Source organism: Anopheles coluzzii, chromosome 3 (genome assembly GCF_943734685.1).
Source record: "Anopheles coluzzii chromosome 3, AcolN3, whole genome shotgun sequence".
Classification (NCBI taxonomy): domain Eukaryota; kingdom Metazoa; phylum Arthropoda; class Insecta; order Diptera; family Culicidae; genus Anopheles; species Anopheles coluzzii.
This window is the reverse complement of record NC_064671.1, coordinates 64,435,434-64,455,525: the sequence shown is the minus strand read 5'-3', so window position 1 is coordinate 64,455,525 and position 20,092 is coordinate 64,435,434. Positions and strand designations below refer to the sequence as shown.

The 20,092-nt window shown below is 42.3% G+C and overlaps 1 protein-coding gene across 8 annotated transcripts in view; it reads left to right on the top strand.

Annotated features, from left to right (window-relative positions):
* The window catches only part of LOC120955730 (uncharacterized), a 91,117-nt gene that overhangs the window by 27,122 nt on the left and 43,903 nt on the right, over positions 1–20,092 (top strand). For 4 of the 8 annotated variants that reach the window (XM_049608199.1, XM_049608200.1, XM_049608202.1 and 1 more), the window contains exons 4-12: positions 879–1,060; positions 3,112–3,250; positions 5,111–5,262; positions 8,979–9,259; positions 11,542–11,677; positions 11,752–11,936; positions 12,021–12,192; positions 12,292–12,408; positions 12,491–12,529. In XM_049608199.1, the coding sequence (XP_049464156.1) occupies positions 879–1,060; positions 3,112–3,250; positions 5,111–5,262; positions 8,979–9,259; positions 11,542–11,677; positions 11,752–11,936; positions 12,021–12,192; positions 12,292–12,408; positions 12,491–12,529 (1,403 nt within the window). The remainder of the gene's footprint in view (positions 1–878; positions 1,061–3,111; positions 3,251–5,110; positions 5,263–8,978; positions 9,260–11,541; positions 11,678–11,751; positions 11,937–12,020; positions 12,193–12,291; positions 12,409–12,490; positions 12,530–20,092) is intronic. The other 4 variants (XM_049608207.1, XM_049608204.1, XM_049608203.1 and 1 more) reach the window with 3 other exon arrangements.

The window sequence follows — 20,092 nt, the reverse complement described above, 5'->3', positions numbered from 1 at the left end:
ACAGAACTCTTCCATTTCTTTCAATGACGCCAAAAATGGCTCCATTTACATTTTCCTTTTAAGCTTTTCCCGCATTACACAATGGGATGCGAGTTTTCTTTGGAAAACAGTTCCGCATTTTTCTTGTTTTTCGCTCATCCTCTTCAGTTTGAAACATTTCAATTTTAGTGTTTTCCCTGTGAACCTTCCATTTTCCCATGTGATCGAATTCGCCGTCGAAGTTTCCATTCTGTCTGTGTATGTTTCCATTGCCAGTTCTAGCATTTTCTGTTGACCAAGTGTCTGCGTCTGTCTGTGTGTATGTGTGTTTGTAGAAATCATGGTTTGTATTTTCCCAACCTTCCCCCCCCCCCCCTCCCGTGAGTAAATATCGTCGAAATTTGTTAAGCTCTCCCCTACACCCGCACCCAGGAAATGCTGACCTCCAGTTCGGTCATAAAGAAAATGGCCGAGCGCGGAAAGTTTTCCAATTCTGCGTGGAAACGCCACTGCTCGCTCGGCCATTGTGCTGGTGTGCATTGCTGGCTAATTTGGCAACCTTGAACTCTCCCTCCGTCCCCGTTCACCGTCCTAGCGTGTGCGTTTCTATTGCCCTCTCTTTCTCTCTGTGTGTTTTCTTATGTCCCTTTCTTGACTAGTTTTCCTGTCTAAAACCCCAAACACCCCAAAAGCACACACTCCCGCTCTATCTACCTTTCTCTCTCTACCTTCGTGTCTATCGCTCTCTCTCTCTCTTTCTGTCTATCGTCCTGGGACGTTTCGTGTCCTGGTCCTTCCTTCCAATGTGCCCCCCCCCCCTCTGTCTCTCTCTCTCTGTCTTTTCTCTCTGTACTGTTTGCTTGAAAACTTCCAACTTCTTCCAACCTTTACAAAATTAGGCACAGTTCCAAATTCTACCAGACATAATGGTAAGAAGCGGCCTATATCACCAGAGCAGGTCATAAGAATGTTTAATACAACTAGTTCGTCTTCTTCAGTTCCTACTAGTTATCATAGTAACGGTACACGTGACCGAGGCCGTCGCAGTCCCGCCAGCAGTCCGCCTTCCACCACCCATCAAGTAAGTAGCAAGTGCGACCACGTTCACGACGACCCACTGTCAAGGTTTCTTTCACGAAAGAGAGAGAAAGATATATAGATAAAGAAATAGATCTATCGATGAAAGTTGGACGAACAAAGCACTGGCGCGTCATGATTTAGCAGAAAGAATTGTGCTTTAATTGGAATTGGAGATTAATGACAGTGTCTATTAGCATATTTATGACGTTTGGTAAGGAAGCGTGTCAGCAGGCATCGCGAACGGATTTTATTGATTGTGAGCGCGCGAGCGTCAAATTTTATGGGTATTAATATTAACTTTGATTTCAATTGATTTATTAAATAGACGCGCCAGCTCCGACTAGGGCGCGCCGAAATATGTTACATAAAGGAAGTAGTTGAATAACAAAAGTTATGTAACACGCAAGAGCAGTGCTGCAAAATGTCACTGTCAATGTCATACAAAAATCTGACTGAAACAAAATCTTTGTCAGCGTAACGTACTCAATTGTGATAATCATCTTGGTGACATTATAGCAATCGCCGCTTGATCAGTCAATTTTTCATAACTTTTTTTCTGCTGTGATCAGTTCTGTAAAATGTCACTGACATAGTCATGACAAATTCCGACTGAAACAAAATCATGTCAGCGTCACGAGCTCTACTGTGATGATCAAAGGTGAGACTCAAACAGTTGTTGCGACCATCACATGCTTGGTGACATTTTGTGCAACACTTCAATCACTTGGTCGCGAAATTTTCTGTCGGTTATTATCACGATAGTAATGAGAGATATGCGATGCGTGAGAGTGGTTCCAAGCAACAAAATGAGCATGTTTTCTCACTCTTTTTGACCCGACAGTGTTGCACACGCCAAGTATATTCCAAGAATGTCGTGATTATCACAGAAAGAAAATGTCGTGACAAAGTGAGTGACCAAGAGTTGGGTGCTAAACAAAATGTCACCAAGCATGTGCTTGCTGCACCAACTGTTCCAGTCTCACCTCGGATCATCTAGTTGTGCACGTTTGAGCTTCGTTTCATTCATGAATGTTGGTGACTGAAACAGTGGCATTTGGCAGCACTGTTCACAGCCAGAAAAAATCATGATTATGATCAGCTTGTCAGCCAGAGTATCAGCTTTGACTCGAGCAATCGCGTACGGTTTTGTCATGACGCACTTTCATTGAGTATCAGCAATGAACAGAACATCAAGCTACCACGGACCACGGGTATGTTCGTTGTTTTTTCGGTTATCACGAGATTATTATAACATTAGGCCGCGGGGCCATGGGGATTCTCAGCGCTCATTTTCTCAAGCACTCATGAGTGCTTTTGAGAAATCCTCGTTCTCAGCGTTTGTCGAATCGGAACAAAATCGGTTTTGAGAACCTTTGAGAAAGTGGACGATGCAGCGATCGGCTAACTGAAATATGAGCAATTGTGCTATTTGTTTTTCGGTAATCACTTTGGAAAACGTATTCAATGTTTATAATTGAAAAATAAAAAAAAAATTGTGATCAAAAACTAAGTTTCTATTTAAAGCTTCAAATAAAGCTTGAGTGGCTTTATCAGTTTCTCAGAGTGAGAAAAATTAAAGACGGCCACGAGCTCACGTCTGAGAACAAGTTTTGAGTGCTTGAGAAACTTAAATGAGTGCTTGAGAATGTTTTCTCAGCTTGAGAATGCTCCGTGGCCCCGCGGCCTTACGCAGCACTGCGGAGGAGGTCAATGAAGAATATGTTTTTTCATGTTCAAATTCTTCTTGTAAAGGGTAATGTACTTAATAAAAATCATGCCACGAGAAAGGAAAGATAAAGATCACTGACAATTTTGATTTCGAACGATTCAGAATGCGATTCGATCATACTTCCTTGGACGAACTAGCCCAAGCGCTACGAGTGACACCATGAGACCTATCCGTATATACGGTGGTTATAAACCAATATGAAGTGTTGCTCTTCTAAATAATGCCGTTTTCGTCGCAGTAGAATAAACCTTGACGTGAAGGGTTGTACACGCTTTTTCTCTTTACATAAAACAAATTAAATAATCCCTCTCCTTTCTTGACAGATTTATCGCGATCGCGACCGAGATCGTAGCATACCGAACATACATCAGCTTACAACCCGAACCGTGAGCATGTCACGTGATCAACAAACGGACAGCAGTCATGGGTTCGGGATATGCGTCAAGGGTGGTAAAGATTCCGGTAAGTAGTCAAATGCTGAAGAACAAACCATAGCCCAGTATCACAGTCACAGTCCAGTTTAAGCCCGTGTGTGAGAAAATGTAGATTGCGAGCAACAACAAAATAAGTAAAAAAACATCTATCTAAACCAAACAACCAGGCAGTGACCGGTTTGGCACCCGTCCAACCGTACAGCGAATGCTAAACCGCATTCAGGTGTACAGCATGCATTGTTGCAGTGATTTTTTTCCAATTACGTCACTGTGTTGTTTTTGCTCCCTACACTTTCTCTGCAAGCCTCTCTCGCTTCCAACCAAACAGTCCCGCGGATGGCTTATCGAGCCACAGTCACAGAGTCCATCAGGAACCATGTTTTGTGAATCTAATTTCAATTTGTCCGCATCGAGCACAGCGTCCGCACCGTGCCGCACCAAAATGGGACAACACGGACACGTTCACCTGAATGTGTGAAAATGATTGACAATTTAATACAGATTTCAAGCTCGGGTTTATTTTTTTGCTTCGTTGAGGGCAAAGTATAGCGAACAGAACGCTGCCCCATTCATTCTGGGCCAATGGACGATGGACGACAGATGCGCACAATGGTCGCACAGTGGTGCAGGATGCAATTTTCTCGTCCTCTTTGTTTGAACAGCCAAATGAAAGTCAAACAGTGAGGCGCTTATAGTATGCAATCAATGGTTTAAAATTAATGTTTTCATGTAATATTGCGCAGATTGATATGTTCCGTTGTTCTTTAAGGTGGCGTTTTGAACATTACACAGCCATTACATCGTAAAACAATTCCAAGTGTCCATAAAATGTAACATCTTAAGCAACAGGCATTTGTTCGAAATGGAAATTGAACATATCTCCGCATACACGAAATTTGCACGTACAACGGCAGCCAAACAAAAACGGGGCTAGCAATGCGGCATGGACGGCATATTCTCTTTCCGGTGGCAAACCTTCAACTACCAACACGCCCTTTTACCTGCGATACTGTGGTCAGGGTAATGGTCAGGGTGAATCAATACACCCAATGCCTGCGATGCTGACAAAATGCTGCCAGTCACGAAAGCTCCGGTCAATCGCCACCACAAAGAGCACCAATTTGAAACCGAAACAATTTCTCGCCCCATGGGGGGGAGGGGACTGCTTCAGTTTTTGAGCATATTTTTTGGACACTGCGACATGCATGGTCCCACTTAGCAAGGAATTCACTGACCTCGAGCAAATGACTAAGACCTTTTCTACCGTTGTTGCTCAAGCGGGGTAAGGTCAGATTATTAAATTTCAGTTTCATTTGAATGTCGTGCTAGGCAGTACGTAATGATTCTGTTGGCACCAGACCGTACGCTTGTGTTTGCCAACGCTGACAGGCCCAGCTGACAAACACAGGCACACACAGTAAAAACTTTGTCCGTAAAAGGCACGTATCACCTTCGGGCGGGACCATCTCAACCATTGGTAAATGGAGCTACGTTTCGGGAAGTGCTTCGATTGCAATTGCAGTTTTCCCCTATCGCAGGGAAGGATGAAGAGTAAAAACGGGGGCTGCTCACGGCACCCCCCTAAACCCGTCCATCTTCACTAACCGGTAAAGGGGGCCAAAATTGGGCTGTCGTAAAATTAGTTTTGCCTTCCAAATACACCCAAAACCGGCACAACCGTTTGCAACCGGCCCGTTCAATTCGGCTATAAAAAGTAAACACATAAGAAGGAGCACGTACAACCGTACCAGGGATGGATGAAATATTTTTTATCGCTTCTCGCCCCTCTACTCTCTCCTTCTTTTTCCTCCATCTCCCTCCATTTACCTTCTTGATGCCCAAATACCCGGCCGGCACACACGATATTCGCGAGTACCCACGTTCTCAGCTGCTCTGCTTCCTTCCGCAGGAGTCGGTGTTTACATTTCCCGAATCGAGGAAGGATCGGTCGCGGAACGTGCTGGACTGAGGCCTGGTGACACGATACTCGAGGTGAACGGTACACCGTTCACCTCCATCAACCACGAAGAAGCGCTTAAGGTAAGGAATGGTTTGGTTGTGAACTTTTTTTTCTCTCTCTTTCTCGTTTTTTTTTCAACTCTTCCGTTACATTCTTCCCTTACAAATATTCACATCCACCAACACATCCTACCGACCCATTATTCGGTTCCGCATTGATTGGTTTTACTATTGGCAAAATGGAGCGGACCGCTTCCCGTGCGGCAAACGGTCCACCCCATTTGGTGCCTTTTTTCGTCGAGCATGCAAGTTGTGTTTCCCATTCGGAATGAAGTATGAAATATTCCAGCACAAGCTGTCGGAAAGTGAAGAAAAAACGGAGTGGAGAAAGAGTGGAAGCGAGAGTGGAAAAAGGGGTACATACAAATACGCCCAAGGAATCGAATTATGCTTTGATTGCATATGTATGGAACCAAACGAAACAGAAAAAATTAAGAGAATACTTCTGTAAATATTGAAGAAAAAAATCGTATTACATCACATTCACTCTCCGCTTTTCTTCACTTTTCAAAGACACTTTGAAAGCCATTTCCTGCAATGTTGCTGCCTTAAATTTAAAAAGAAGTTCAACTCAAAATTCTAAATACCTCACATCTAACTCCAAATCGAACCTTACAAAAACAATTCAAAACATTACATCGCATCTAAACCATACCACTAAATACAATGATAAAGATTAACTTAAAGAAGAAAAAAAGATTGGCAATAGACTTTCTGTCTCTGTCTCTGTCACTTTCTTGCTGCCTGCTTTCAAGTGTGTTTACTGCTTTGAGTAATGTGAACCATTCCCAGTAGCTGTGTGGTGTTGTGTTTGCTTTTATTTTGAATGTTTTCTATTTATTGCTTGCACTTGTACTTTTGAAAAAAAAATCTCCTTTTTAACTGTAATTTTTGCTAGAAATTCAAGGGTTTTCGAACTTTTTTTTGATAATGAGGTATAACAGTGTTTTATGAACTCTTCACCAAAAAGAAGAAAATAGTTTTCTTACATAAATGATGCGCTTCATCGTTGACCTACAAACACCCGAAAAAGCTAAAGCTTCAAGCACTAATGTACCACGGCGTGGCCCTGGCTTCGGATAAAAACTTGGAAAAAGTTTTAATCTCCTGCATTTCTGCACTCTGCCCGCCTCTCCAACGCCAAAGTCCGGTCTGGACAAATGTTTGTCCATAGTCCACTGTTCTCCCCGCTCGGTTCTTTTGTGCCGTGGAAAGTTATTAGCTAACTTCGTTTGCATGACCGCAAAGTGGAATTTCGTTCCATCCCTATTCGAGGGAAGCGCATAAAGCAGTTGGTTGTGTTTTTTCTCTCTCTCTCTGGGGAGGAAATACCGTCATGGCGGAAAGGAGATGGGTAGAAGCTCACACCCATCAACAAGGAAGCAGCCGTGGTGGATGTTGCGGTGGATTATTGTTTTGCATCGAGCGAAAAGATAAACAGTTGCACAAACCGTGCAGAGGAAGGAGGGTTGCCCGGGTGAAAAATGAGCTTGTCGAGATGGCGTAAAGCTGCAAAGAAGTATCTCCTTGGCATCACCGGCTAATGGTAGCAAACTTCTGCTTGCACAAAAAAGGAAGAGAAAAAAAACAAACTGTGCCTCCCTTTAAAACGAACAAACCACCGCGAACGCGCATGGTGAAGCAGTGCACGAACGGCCACACCATCGCGCGCGTCATACAAATCTGTAATATAAGAAGCGACAGTAATGATTTCAACTCCACCAAAGCCAAACTCTCTCTCGCTCTCGCTGTTCCGCAAGACAGGACGAAAGTGACACTGCAGCGCTGCATAAATTACAACTTTACTCGGCTTACGCCCGGGTGACTTGCGAATTCGTTCGGTTTTAGGGTGGAGGATAATCGACAGACCCGAGAGCGGAGGAGTGTAAAATTACACTTTTAGTGTAGGGTGGTAGGTGCTTGCTGGAGAAAAGTTTGCTGTTAAAAAAAAGAACAGTGGCAGAGGTACATTGTGTGATATTAAATTCAAATTGGTGGCCGAGTATCGTTTGACCAGCTTGAGCGGCAAAAGACAAACACACGCCAAACGACAAACCCAATCCGCCAGGATGTGCCGATAGACTCGATTGGTTTTTATGGGGCCAAACACCCGTCGGTGAAGCGTTTTCCATTCTTCTCAAAACTATGTGCATGATGAAAACGATTTGCAAAACAGTTAGACTAAAAATTATCATTAATTAAGCACAGACGAACTGAAATTGAGCTGAGAGTTGAAGAGTTTTTTGTTTGTTCAAATTCAAATTCTTTTTCAAATTTCTTTTTCCTGAAAACTTTAAAGTTATTCTTGCATAGAATAGTAGTTGTAAAGTAGAAGGAGCTGTGTTTGTCGAATACGAGTTGCCAAGACACCGCCAACCAACCATTTATTGCCAACTTTGCATACTTGATGGAGACGCCTGGTTGCTCACAGAAAAAGGGAGTAAATGACACAAGCACCTCACGGAAAAGATAGAAGAAACAATAGATACAATTTTCGCTATTTAATAATGAAATTTTGGAATGTTTTGATTGCTCATTTGAATAATATTTATAACTCAATTTAGTCTATTAAGAATTTACTTCGAACACAGTGCGTAATAATATTAGTTTTTCGGCAATAAAACCATATTGTGCCTTTTTGTCGCCAAAAATAGGATTTTAATCTGTAAAATTATTGTGGGAAAAAACTAACAAATAAAAAAACAAAATAATGAAATTGAAGAGGATACATTTCAATAAAACCTTATCAACAGTAAAGTTATTTTACGCACTGTCTTAAAACAACAGCAATCAACATAAACATCACTTTTGACGATCGATAGATTACGTAAAGTCTTTTTAACTTTATAGACTTATTTTACAGTGCAATTTTCTCTTTTTATCATTTAACTTCATTTAATTTGTTACTTTCTACAGTATCGTTAGTATAGTTAGAATAGAACACGAGGTATTGAAACCATTTACAATCAATTTCTAACATCTCCACAGATGATTAAAGGTACGGTAATTTAAAACTAAAGTCGCCTATGTTCTGGACACACTCACACGTATTAAACAAGCAGATCTGGTTTGAAAACATCCTCTTTTCATTTATTTGTTTTAACATGCATCTTGTGCAACACTGATCGACAACTGGTTCAGTGGCCAGTAGCTGGCCGTTAAGCAAATGGAATATGCCTGTCACGCAGCACGAATGCCAGACAGATTTACGATCGAGCGCGACAACAGTGGCTATGCAAAGTGCCCACACGCTGTGCATGTAGCAGCTCTGTTGTGGCTCGTTACATAAAAATGTATTACATTCAAAGCTCTCTTTGCACTCCATCAGTTTCCTTGAGAAGATTGAAAATTTTCTCCAGTGCATTCACGTTCCGAGAAAAATGACCACTTGCTCCCATTTTAAGGATATATACATGTGTCTGTCTATGAGGGTGTGTGTTTTACTCACTCCTCGATGTTTATTCTTACCTCTCTGTCATGCACCACACGCTAGTTTATCGATGTTTTGCTGCTTGCTTTCTTTCCCGAAATGTGTCTCGCTTCCTCCACTGTCTCTCTTTTCTTTTTCACCGCTATGGGTTAGCTATGTGTCCTTTGTTACCCTACCTCCCCCTCCCCCAACCTCTGTTATCTTGCTATTACCCCACCCTCTCTCTCCACTTCCTTCCTTAGTCTCCTCCTCTCAACTAGACGTCTGTCTCTCTCCTATTGCCATACTTTTTTTCTCACCAAACCAGAGATGTGTGCAGATTCTGAAATCGTCGCGGCAAATCAGCATGACGGTAAGGGCACCGCCGTCCGCCGCCTCGATGCTCAACTCGTCCGCCCCGCTGCACGGGTTCGGACCACCTCCGGGCGTCCCCGGGAGCAGCCGCGTGGCGGGCGATCTTGTACCGCCGCCGCCCGGCATGTATCCGCCGCCGCCGAACCGCCAAACCTGCTCCTGGATGGACCGGCAGGGCCGGCCCGCTTCACCACCGTACGAGTACGGGGGCCGACGACCGGAACGCCGTGATAGGTAAGTTGGATGGGGTTTGGAGGGGGGGGGGGGGAGACGACAAAAACATCAAATATGAATTATGATCGGGCAGCAGTGCGCTACAACTACGGGCGGCTTGGGGTTCGTGGTCTAATTACGGATGGTCGTTGCTCGTTTCTGACCCATAGAGAGCAGTGGGAGAGGATAGATCGGGTGGCATTGGTGGCAAAAAGGATGCGCTAAGAAGCGCATGGAATGCATTGAGTTTAATTTTTAATTCATGAACTTAGATATAGCACACGACCTTCTTCGGGGGAATGGAAAATTCCATAAATTAATTGCATTTCTATTCAGCGTTTGTATGTTTTTTTGTTTCATTTTCTACTGATCTAAATTAAACTGTTTCGTTTGTTATGCCGTGAATAGAGGAACATGAAACAATTCATGATATTATGTACTGTTTTCATTTATTTTTTTTTCTTTAATTTTTGCAACAAATGTAAAAACGCAATCATAATTTAAGGTGTAAAAATCGGTAAAGATCTACTATAACCAACAAAGCAATCTGTTATAGTTATTCCCGATTGTAACTCAAAATAAAGAATGTTTATTATTTATTTCACTGTCGCACTATTGCCACCACTGTCGAAGGCTATTCTCATTACTCTTTTTAAAAAATTAAACTGGAAACATCATGAAGAATGACTACCAAGTATATTTTAATATTTTTAATTATTTTTGTAAAAGATTTGTTAAACCAAGTATACGTAATAGAAATATGAAAGTATGTTTTATTTATAAAAATAATAGTAATCTATAATTTATATTCAATTTATGCATGCCCTCGTCCTGCTTATTAAACTGCGCTACGTCAACTTATTATACTATACTATAATAAAATTCGAACTAATTCTAAGATCAACGACTTTAAAAGTTATTAAAAACTCTTCTTATACGAATCTGTCGAAAGGTTAAAGTCAAAATGTTCAATCCAGTCGCTACATTGCCTTGTCATTGATAGTACAAGATCGTTAGTTCTATATAGTTTGGGTCGAAAGATTATAGCAGGCGTATAAATGTTAAGCTTTCCTACCAGGGAAGGTACATCAAACTTATTATTTAAAAATTTGCTGACAAAAAAAAGTATCAACTTGTTCGACGATGTTCATACGTTTGGACCTAGTAACAAGCAACGGTCCCTATAGCTTGACATAACACTAACTCCTCTCAAAGGTGGAAAATTCATCGCCTGTCTTGTAAACCTGGGATGAAATAAATTCCAACTTCTTTACCCAACTAGTGGAAACCAAATGACAGAATAATACTCTATACATTAACTAAAGTGTCTTACCTTCATTAAGTGTCAGCTTAAAGCTTATTCATATAAATAAATACCATTTTATGGAATATTTTCCCTTTTCCTCTTCTCTATGTTTATTTCAATGCAGAAAATTCAATATTTGTTTTTCATGTTTCCTATCGTTTGAATGTTAACAAGGAAAATATATAAAACGGCTACATGTAGCACAACTACCTAGGCCTCATCTCCAGGCCTATAAATTTGGTGATTGTTTAACATGCTCCAAAAGCACACTAAACCAGATTGTACCATTTAAATATTTGTAATCGATTAGACAATTTTGAGATGTTTGACTTTGCTGTTAGAATAATAGTTACCTTCTAGAAAGTGTCAGAAAACAACCTTTCATTTCCACATTCTAGTGACCTCTATTCACTGGCCTTGCTTGCAAAAAAGTACGAACATTCTAAAATTGAATTTATTTTCCTCGTGCAAATTGCAAGGATTCGTAATGAATTTCAATTCGTCGCACAAACACTCCGGGTGCATTATTTCCAATTTTCCACCCAAAAAACGCTCTCCGGAAAAGAAGATTAAACATTACATGTCCCTGTCAGTGCGAACGATTTATAGCGCCCCGAGTGTGCGCCATCCATGTGGGTCATACATACCCCTTCCGAATTATGCGCCCAAGGAAGTAATTTTCTATTCACAGCACAGTGTGCCGTATCCCTCTCCGGCCCCAAGGAATTTATGTGTGTGTGTTTGTATGTGGGGAATGAGGGAGGTTCTCGGTCTCGGCAGGGAATTGTTGCATCGTGCCACTGCAATCGCACCGGAATTAAAATTTATCGCCTGCCTTCTCTCTCACCTTCTATCTCTCTCTCTTTCTCTCTCGCTCTTTTATTCCACATTCTTGCCCCGTTTCGCTCTTTCGATCGGAAATCGTCGGTGGCGCGCACGATCGTAAAATAATCGGCACTAATGAAAATAAAACAAAAACCGAAAACCTAACCTGCAGAGTCCGAAGAGTCGACCTACTGATAGAGCCCGGCCAGTCGCTCGGACTGATGATACGGGGCGGGGTCGAGTACGGGTTAGGAATTTTTATTACCGGCGTCGACAAGGACAGTGTTGCCGACCGGGCAGGACTGATGGTGAGTTTCCGCTGCCCCCTCGGAGCTTGACTGTTTTCTTTGACCCTTCTACTCTGCTCCTCTCCACTCCGCAGGTCGGCGATCAAATCTTAGAAGTGAATGGTCAATCATTCATGGAGGTTACCCATGACGAGGCTGTTAGTCAATTTAAGTTCCACAAACGAATGTCGCTGCTGGTCCGTGACGTCGGGAAAGTGCCACACTCGTGTACCACCGTTGAGCCGGAACCGTGGGACGCCTACAGCCCGACCGGTGTCAGGTAAGATCGCTGGTTTCAACTTCCAAAACGGTTGGCAAACGTGTGACGCCTGCTTCTTCACTGCGTGTGCTGCTTTCCTTTCAGAACGCGCAGGAAATGTCCGGTGTCAGCGATGGTTGAAGAAAAAGCCAGATCCTTATTACCTCGTCATCATTTTGCTAACCTATCATATTATATAGCGGAATATGGTGCTAGAGGAATGACCATAGAGGCCTTCGTATCTGTTTTATTAGAAATGTTAGATACACCCGAAAAGGTAAGTGTTGTCGCGGAAGCTTCAAGCAAAGCAGGGTGGAAGGCCATTCTTCTCCTAATCGCAACGGCACGTTGCCACCTACCTTTTCACCACACACAGCATACGTTAGTGACCGAAATAAGGGAATTAATTTTCCCCGAGGACAGAACGCGTTACGATGAACTTGTATATAGGAGAGGTAGAGACGTCTACGGTGATCCACTAGATAGGCATAGGGTAAGTAGTATCTCCGTTCCTTCGAAACGACCTGAGGCTCTAACTTCCACCGTTTCTGCTCACACCGTTTCCAACACCACAGCGAAAAGGAGATCATTTACCTCATTCACACGATATACCGGTAAGTCCGTGCAGAAGAGGGACACCTTTTTTCCTCTACTTCTTTTACAAAGCTCAGTACTTTAATTTCCTTCCTTACTTTCATATACTCTTTTTTAATCAACTTATCGATTTATCGCGCCACTCACTCGAACGAATTTTACTGTTTCACTAATTACTGCAACTAATTACTGTGAATCGGCTTACGCGACAATTCATATTTGCTCTCGGCTCTGTCTCTCTCTCGCTCTCTCATTCTCTCTGTCTATCCCTTCTTTATGTATCTGTATGTTGCTTTTGCCCTTAACTCGTTCAAGCCTGTATTGATAGGGGGCTGCGCTGTTTGATACGTACTTTGATACACCAGCTAACACGATTCTGATTTGAAGCTTTTGCGGCGTCACAAAAAAACCCTCCAAAACGCAGTGCAGTGTGATAATTGCTGAAACAGTAAAGAATGAATCTAAGCACACGGCCTCAATCAGACACGCGCACACAAACACACACACAGACTCACCTAAACACGGTGCCACTGCACACTTCTCTGCACACTTGTCACTTCCGTTTTGTTTATGGGTGTTTGTCCATACACTCGGTCACTTTTCACTTCTATTTCGTTCTTTCTGTTCGTTCTCCTTCTTCTTCCAACGGCTTTATGTCATTTGTACCGTACTTACTACTCTGCTAGCAAATCTAAAACGCCTCTCCTCCCCTCAATGAAGCCTCAATGAAACAGAAAGGGCGACAGTAACGCTTTCCACCACTCACCTCTCACCAACACAGCGCCGTTACTTGTTGCCAGCTGTGGAATTTCAAGATTTTAATCGCCTGCGATTACCGAAACGTTTTCGAGCGGGGACAAATTCCAAATTTAATCCATACGACACCGCCATCGAAAAGATAAATTGTTCTTACACGGTGCATTCAACAGGAAGGCGTACGCGCGCGAGCAGCGGCGGCACGGTTTGCAAATGTTCCGGGGCTTTCCGGTAGTTTCCGGTTGAGCGGCAACATTTTGACTTTGGACGTTGGCTTTTAATCCTTTCGGCTCTCAGGATACACTCACACCCACACTCCTCTCTCCCATCATACAATGCTGGAGAAGTAGAAAAAGGGGTGCGTTTCTGATTCTAAGCCACCGCTTTGGATCGTTCATTAGCATTGCGATTATTTCGGCGAATTCCACACTGGGTACAAGCGATAGACAGCTTCACCTTTACCTGCACACGTGTTACTACACATTCAAACATAAACACACACACGAAGTAGCTTTTACACTTTCACGTCGGTTTAAAGTACACACGAAACACACACACCCAACCAATTCTAGCGACACTTGCATACACTTTCGATAGTACATTTGTACACATTTGTTTTTAGAGATTTTGCAACGTAAGGCACTCCAGACGTAGCAAACACTTAGTGACTGGCGATGCAAACTAGCTGCAGCGTGTAGAATGCATAGAATTGTATACATCAAGTACTTCAAAGATAAAAGAAATATGATACAATAATGTTAATATCAGTATGACAAATATTCTGCAGTCGAAAAAAAGGTTCAATTATTATAAAACAACTCAATTGACATTATGCCATCGTTGCTGTAATCAAACATAATTTTTATAAATAACTGTTCAGAACAATGTCCTGTGTAGTTAAAGCCAATATGTTATACAGAATTTTAGAAGCCATTTTGCAAAGTGCGCTGCATATTTTGTCGCTCAGAAAATTTACTTTGACTCTAGTGCGTACTTGGAGTGGTGCAATGTTAAATTTATCCCACCCAAATTAAATTTTAACATCCCTATCGAGTAATTTGATCCATAACTCGTTTTATTCACCAATAGTTAGCATTTGAAAAGTGCTGCGAAGTGAGCGACAAAATATAACAAGCAACATTACAAAATGCCTTGTAAAACCCTGTAAATTGTTTAAATATTGGTTGAATAGTATTTTTTATCTGATGTGGCAATAATCCAATTGGGGAACAAATTTGGTTAATTATCGAATGATTTTGGTATTTCTTCTACTATTTTCATGTTTGTTCTCATGTAAATTGCATAACTACATCCTTTTTTGTATTTTTTTTATTTTACATATAAATACTGAATAAGTAAATGATAATTGTCCAATTTGATTGATTGTCCATTTGATTCATAAAAAATAACTGTTTAAACAATCACCAGTTGTTACCCGTATTGGTTCTGAACTTATGGATCAGTGGAGCAGAACATCGAATGCTTGCCACGACACTATCAGTGCATCCTGTCCATCAATGCGGTTAAAGCTTATTTTACTCAGCAGAACACAGACACGCACGCGTCACTGATCCATTTGTGTTTGAAAACTTTGCATTTTTTGTGTGTGTGCCCTACTTGAGTAACAAAACTCATCTCATGTGCTTAAGTATCATCCCCATACGCATTATAAACCTAAATGCAACTTTCCTCGGAACTTTCCGAACGACACCGTGTATATGCTGGCGGTTGCAGCTTAGTGCCCGCATAAATCTTGCCCGTCCCAGCGATATTAAGAAATAACATTATGCTACCAGTAGCCGGTCTGGTGGCCCCCGGAGGGCAGTGTCACACCAGTAGCGGTCACCAATCACTGGCAGAATGATGCTACTTAGAGAGGTATCCTAATCTAATTATCTCGTATCTCGTAATAAGATTCCGGTACGCCAGCACCGATCGCAACGGACCGATAGCGATGCCATCCCGCAAGATGCCCGTGCAGGGGGAGTGTTCTTTAAGTAACGATGTGAGATAAAGTTTTTTGCCTTGCACACACGTGGCCTTCCTCTTCGCTGCTGTGGCACCATCTATGGCGCAGCTTAATAGAGGTGTCCTTGAAGATAAAAAGCTGCACACAACATACCACCACCGAAGCTGAATATGTTACGGGATTGTTGGTCTTGTTGGGCTGGGAACTTTGTCCCAGTTCCCATCTACCGGGTGGAGTGAAGTGTTTTTTAAACCATCACAAATTACTCGCTAAAGCCGCCGGCTGCTTCCACCGTTTCCTTCCCAGCTTGTGTGTGTACAGGGTAAGTGCAGCGGAAACTGCTGAATCGGTAAGGGGGAATCGGCATACATTTCGTACAGCGAGAATTGTTCAACCTAGCGAGCACGTTACCTTTAAATATATGGAAAAGTGGCAAAGAAAAAGAACCCAACCAAACCCACCATCCGGTGGTAATTGGTTTTCTTATAATCCACTCCGCCAGCAGTAGTATGCTCACCGCCTGATAGTGCTAGCTCTATGCAGCGTTACCAAAGAATACAAAAAAAAACTGTCCCTCTGTTCACTTTGAATAGATTAAAGAAGTCGTACGGTACGGAACGGTACGTTCGGAAGGAGGATAAAAAAGTTTATTGCCTGCCTGGGCTGTGTGGTACGATGTATATGGCTTAAGTTGTTTTCGAGTTGGAAAAATTCACCTTCGCCTAACTTTTGCTACAAACTGCAGCCAACTACTGTTCACCGAAAGCGGGGAGTCAACATAGAAAAGCTAACGCTGTCCATGTTTGTGTGGTTTTCAAAGACAAAAAGGAAACACATTCTGAATGAAAATCTACTTCGCTTCTCCTCCTGGTGTCTATGTGAACGAATGCAGCTAGAAAGCCGTTCTACCAGTTTAAATGTAAACAGCTTATTTTCGATGGTTTCGTTTGCAGCTGCTCCCGTACGCCGTTGCTTCTCAGATTAGCCATACCGAACTGTTTGTAGGAGCACTTTTTCTTTCCCCTTTCATATGTGAACAACTGGAGAAAATTCATTTTAATGGGAGCTGATTTATTTACTCCCGAAATGTACCATTTGGATCGCTTTCAGTGACAACTTCCACCGGCAAGGACATTGTAAGCCTGTCCTATTTCCTATCTTTGCCCCACGTGAAAAAGTATTGTAATTTGGTTGCCGTTTTCAATGGCACTCCCTGTTGCGGTGGATGAAATTTCCGGCAGTGAAGCGAATTGACAGCCATTTCCCTTTTAAAGAGAACATTCTTTCCATAAGAAAAGACTGGGAGGGAAGATGGATACTAAGCAAAAGAGGCGAAATCGGAACAACGACATCTTTTGCAAGCCGAAACTTTTGATCAAACTTTACCTCAACTTCGTAACGTTCGTCCTTCAAACCTTCTTGTACACGCTCCAATCCTATTACGGGGTGGGGGTTTGTCGCTTGCCTTCCCTTTCCCAACGCCACGAGAATGCAACCGGGGCTGAAAGTTTCTTAACGTGTGCAGTGTGCATTTGGCAAACGGTGTCGTGTGGGCTTTGCACTGCTGGAAGAGGAACGAGTACTGAATGAATGGGTGAAGCTTCTTTATCCCGTTTCCCCCTCCTCTTTCGATGCTTTGTGTCACTTCCTTCACCTTCAAAGTCCTTCGGTAGAGTGGAGGCCGATCTGGCAAGCTGCATATTTGTCCCACGGGCGTTGCGACTTGTTCGAAAGTATTTCATTAAGCACTTCCCGACCGACCGACAAGTTAGGCCGGGGTTTTTTTTGCGTTATAATGCCATTCTGAAGGTATTTCGCACGACACGTTCCCATAAGAGCTCGCGATCCGGTGGAGGGAGTGTCGTTTAATGCAAGATGATGGCAACCATCTTGGCGTACGTGAAATTGCTCTTTTCACTGGATGAATTTGCAATTTCCGGGAATAATCTTAAAATGTTGTTTAAAAAGTATTTAAAAGATGATCAAAATAGGAAATTAAACACCCAAAGTTAAAATGACTTTGACAAATAATTGTATACAAGCTGCGTTTTGAATTGAAAAAAAAACTACAAATTATATTTATAATTTATCCACTCAGAAAGTAATTTAAAAAAATGTATACATCCTCAACATCAAATAATTATTTGTTCTGCACAGATCCCACTGTGCCTCCACATCAATGCTGTTAGCTCCACTAGCTGCCGCTAGAGGACGCTTTTCACCGTGAAATATTTCAATTCAAAGAAAACAACATGGCTGACCTGGTTTGAGAATGAGCAGAAGAATCATTTTGAATTATTAAATTTGTTTTGAGGAGTTTATGCAACGTTTTGCGATTATTTTTCCCAATTTTATCATTTTAGATAAATATTATAATTAGAATTAGAATTGGTTTCGGACAACGCTGCAATTGCTTGTTACAGTGCAGGCTTTCACATGTCTTGGCAACCTTCTATGAACGGAAACGTTCTATTGTGTCCTTCCGCTATAAATATGCAATCATATTCGAATATCTAGGACGAAGGATATATTTTAAAGCTCATCCCTACGTATCCAAAATCAATGCGAATGATATATTTCGCTCGTAAAAATGTTTATTGTTCTTCATTTTTCACTCACTATTCGTACTGTTTCGGGGCGCCAAACGCCAAAAACACAAAAGCGAAACGGCATGGCAAAGATGCAAACGATCCAATTAAAGCCAATTGCAAATATAAATTCTTCATTCCGTGCATCATAAATCGTTCCTTTTTCCTTCCCGTCCGGCTGCCCTTCCTTCCCGCCCACCGGTTGACCGTTGTGGTTGCTAAGCTTTTCCCAGCCCGCCGGCTCCGACACTTCTTCAGGGGTCAGCACGCTAAAACGAAAAAAGGTCACCAACATCCTTTTCCGAAAAGCCGGGAGAATTCGTCACAATTACGGCACCATTGCCCAGCTTGGCAGGGTTGCGTACGAGCGCGAAAAACCTCGCAGGGGTCAAGCGCATTCACGCATTGCCCTCGTTGACCGTTAAAGGTTAAAGCGGGAAAGCCTTTTTTCCATGTTTTTCGAGCAGCAGCAGCATCCCTGAAGGAAGGGAGTAGAGTACATCGCCACCCTAACCATGGGAAACGCTACAGAACGGGGCATGGTTTTAAAGTTTTTCACCCGACCCGGGCGACCACAGCGCGCGAGAGGGTCAGGTCAGGTCAGGGCGAAACAATAGGCCCGGTCGGGCGGTCTCGGACCATTAAGCCCGGGGACGGCCCCGAAAGGGCACTGGGGTGACAAAGTTCGCAATGAAAACATGCAAATAAATAACCTTCCGATGACAGTTTCGGGGTTTTTCGGCAGACCAGGCGCGCTGAAAAATCGCTCAAATAAATGCTCCATTTTTAACTGTACCATTTCGGTTGGGCGAGCCTGAACAAAAGAAAACGCTGCCGCTGTCGGAAGAAAATCACAGGGGCACAATAATTACCAACCCGGTCAGCCGAACCGAGGGGTCAAACGCTGCTGTATAAACGGCTTTAGGAAAAATGTTGCATTTTTCCTCCAAACACTTTAGCTAACCATTTATCAAAACGGTTCGTCGCTTTAAATGCATTTTTCGGCCGGCGCACAGTTCCTAGAAAAGAAGGGGCACGGCCAATTCCGCACGGCTGCCCCTTAACCCCGAATGTATGCGAAAGAATCGTCTTGAAAATTTTTGTTATTACAATTGCAATCATTCACGCATCCCGGGGATTACAGAGGAACCCATGCCGAGCGTTGCAATGTTGGCGCAATGATGGTCAGCGCGCATTATTGGTGCGCGCGTGTGAAATGGCGATTGATTGGTCAGCGGTGCGTAACGGCTGGACGGGAATGGCGCCAATGGCGAATGGCGGTGCGCAATGGCGCGCAAGACATTTCGATCGAACGGCCGAATTCATTGCGAAGGGTCAACTAATCCGGCACGTTAGCCGAATGTAATCTGATTTTGGGCTCGATTTCTTTTTTTTTTTCTTCGTTAAGCTTTGTAATTACGATTGTATTCATTGATGGAGATTGGCGGTGGACAAGCATTGCGGTGGTTTTTATTATATTCAGAAGCCATTGAGTGTGATTTCTTTCACTGTGGCAATGTACAACATTTGCAAAAGTGCAGATGTTAATGGTTGACCTACATGGAATTTATGAAATTTTCATATAATTCGATATTCATGTATTTCCATAGCTCTTTCCATGTTTTGCATCATATTTTTATTGGTACCAGTTGTTTTCAAATATAACTATATATATATACATTTTGAATCAATGCTACGATTTTTTAAAAGAAACTTCAAAGTTAAAAAAAACCTGTTAGCTTTCTAGCTGTGCTTAACTTGATACCTTAAAATAACCAGATTGTTCGATAGTACGCAGACATTTCAACTATCATTAAAAGTCAATAAAAAGTCAATAACTTATAAAAAATAAATACAATGTTAACACTTCTTTGCTTCACGAAAAAACTATCAAAAAATGTTTCGACCAAATTTAGGAAGTAGGTGAAATAAACGCGGTTATAAAAAAAAACATAAAGATACATCAATCAATTATTAAATTCTTATATATATATAAATGCCACTGCTTAAAACATGTGTTACTCCAGTTTTTGGTTTTCGGCCTAGATATTTTTATAGGACACTTGGACGTATATGCCTATTGTTGTAAATAATTTACCGATATACCAGAAATGGCTCTCAACATCTCGTTTTTCTTCCTTCTTTGGCTCAGCAACCATTGTGGGCCTGCTTGTTCTACTAATGTGGTTTGGCTTTCAGTGACTTACTGATTACAAATAGCAGGATACTCAATCCTACTTATGGGAGCACGGTTCATTCGGGGTTTGAAC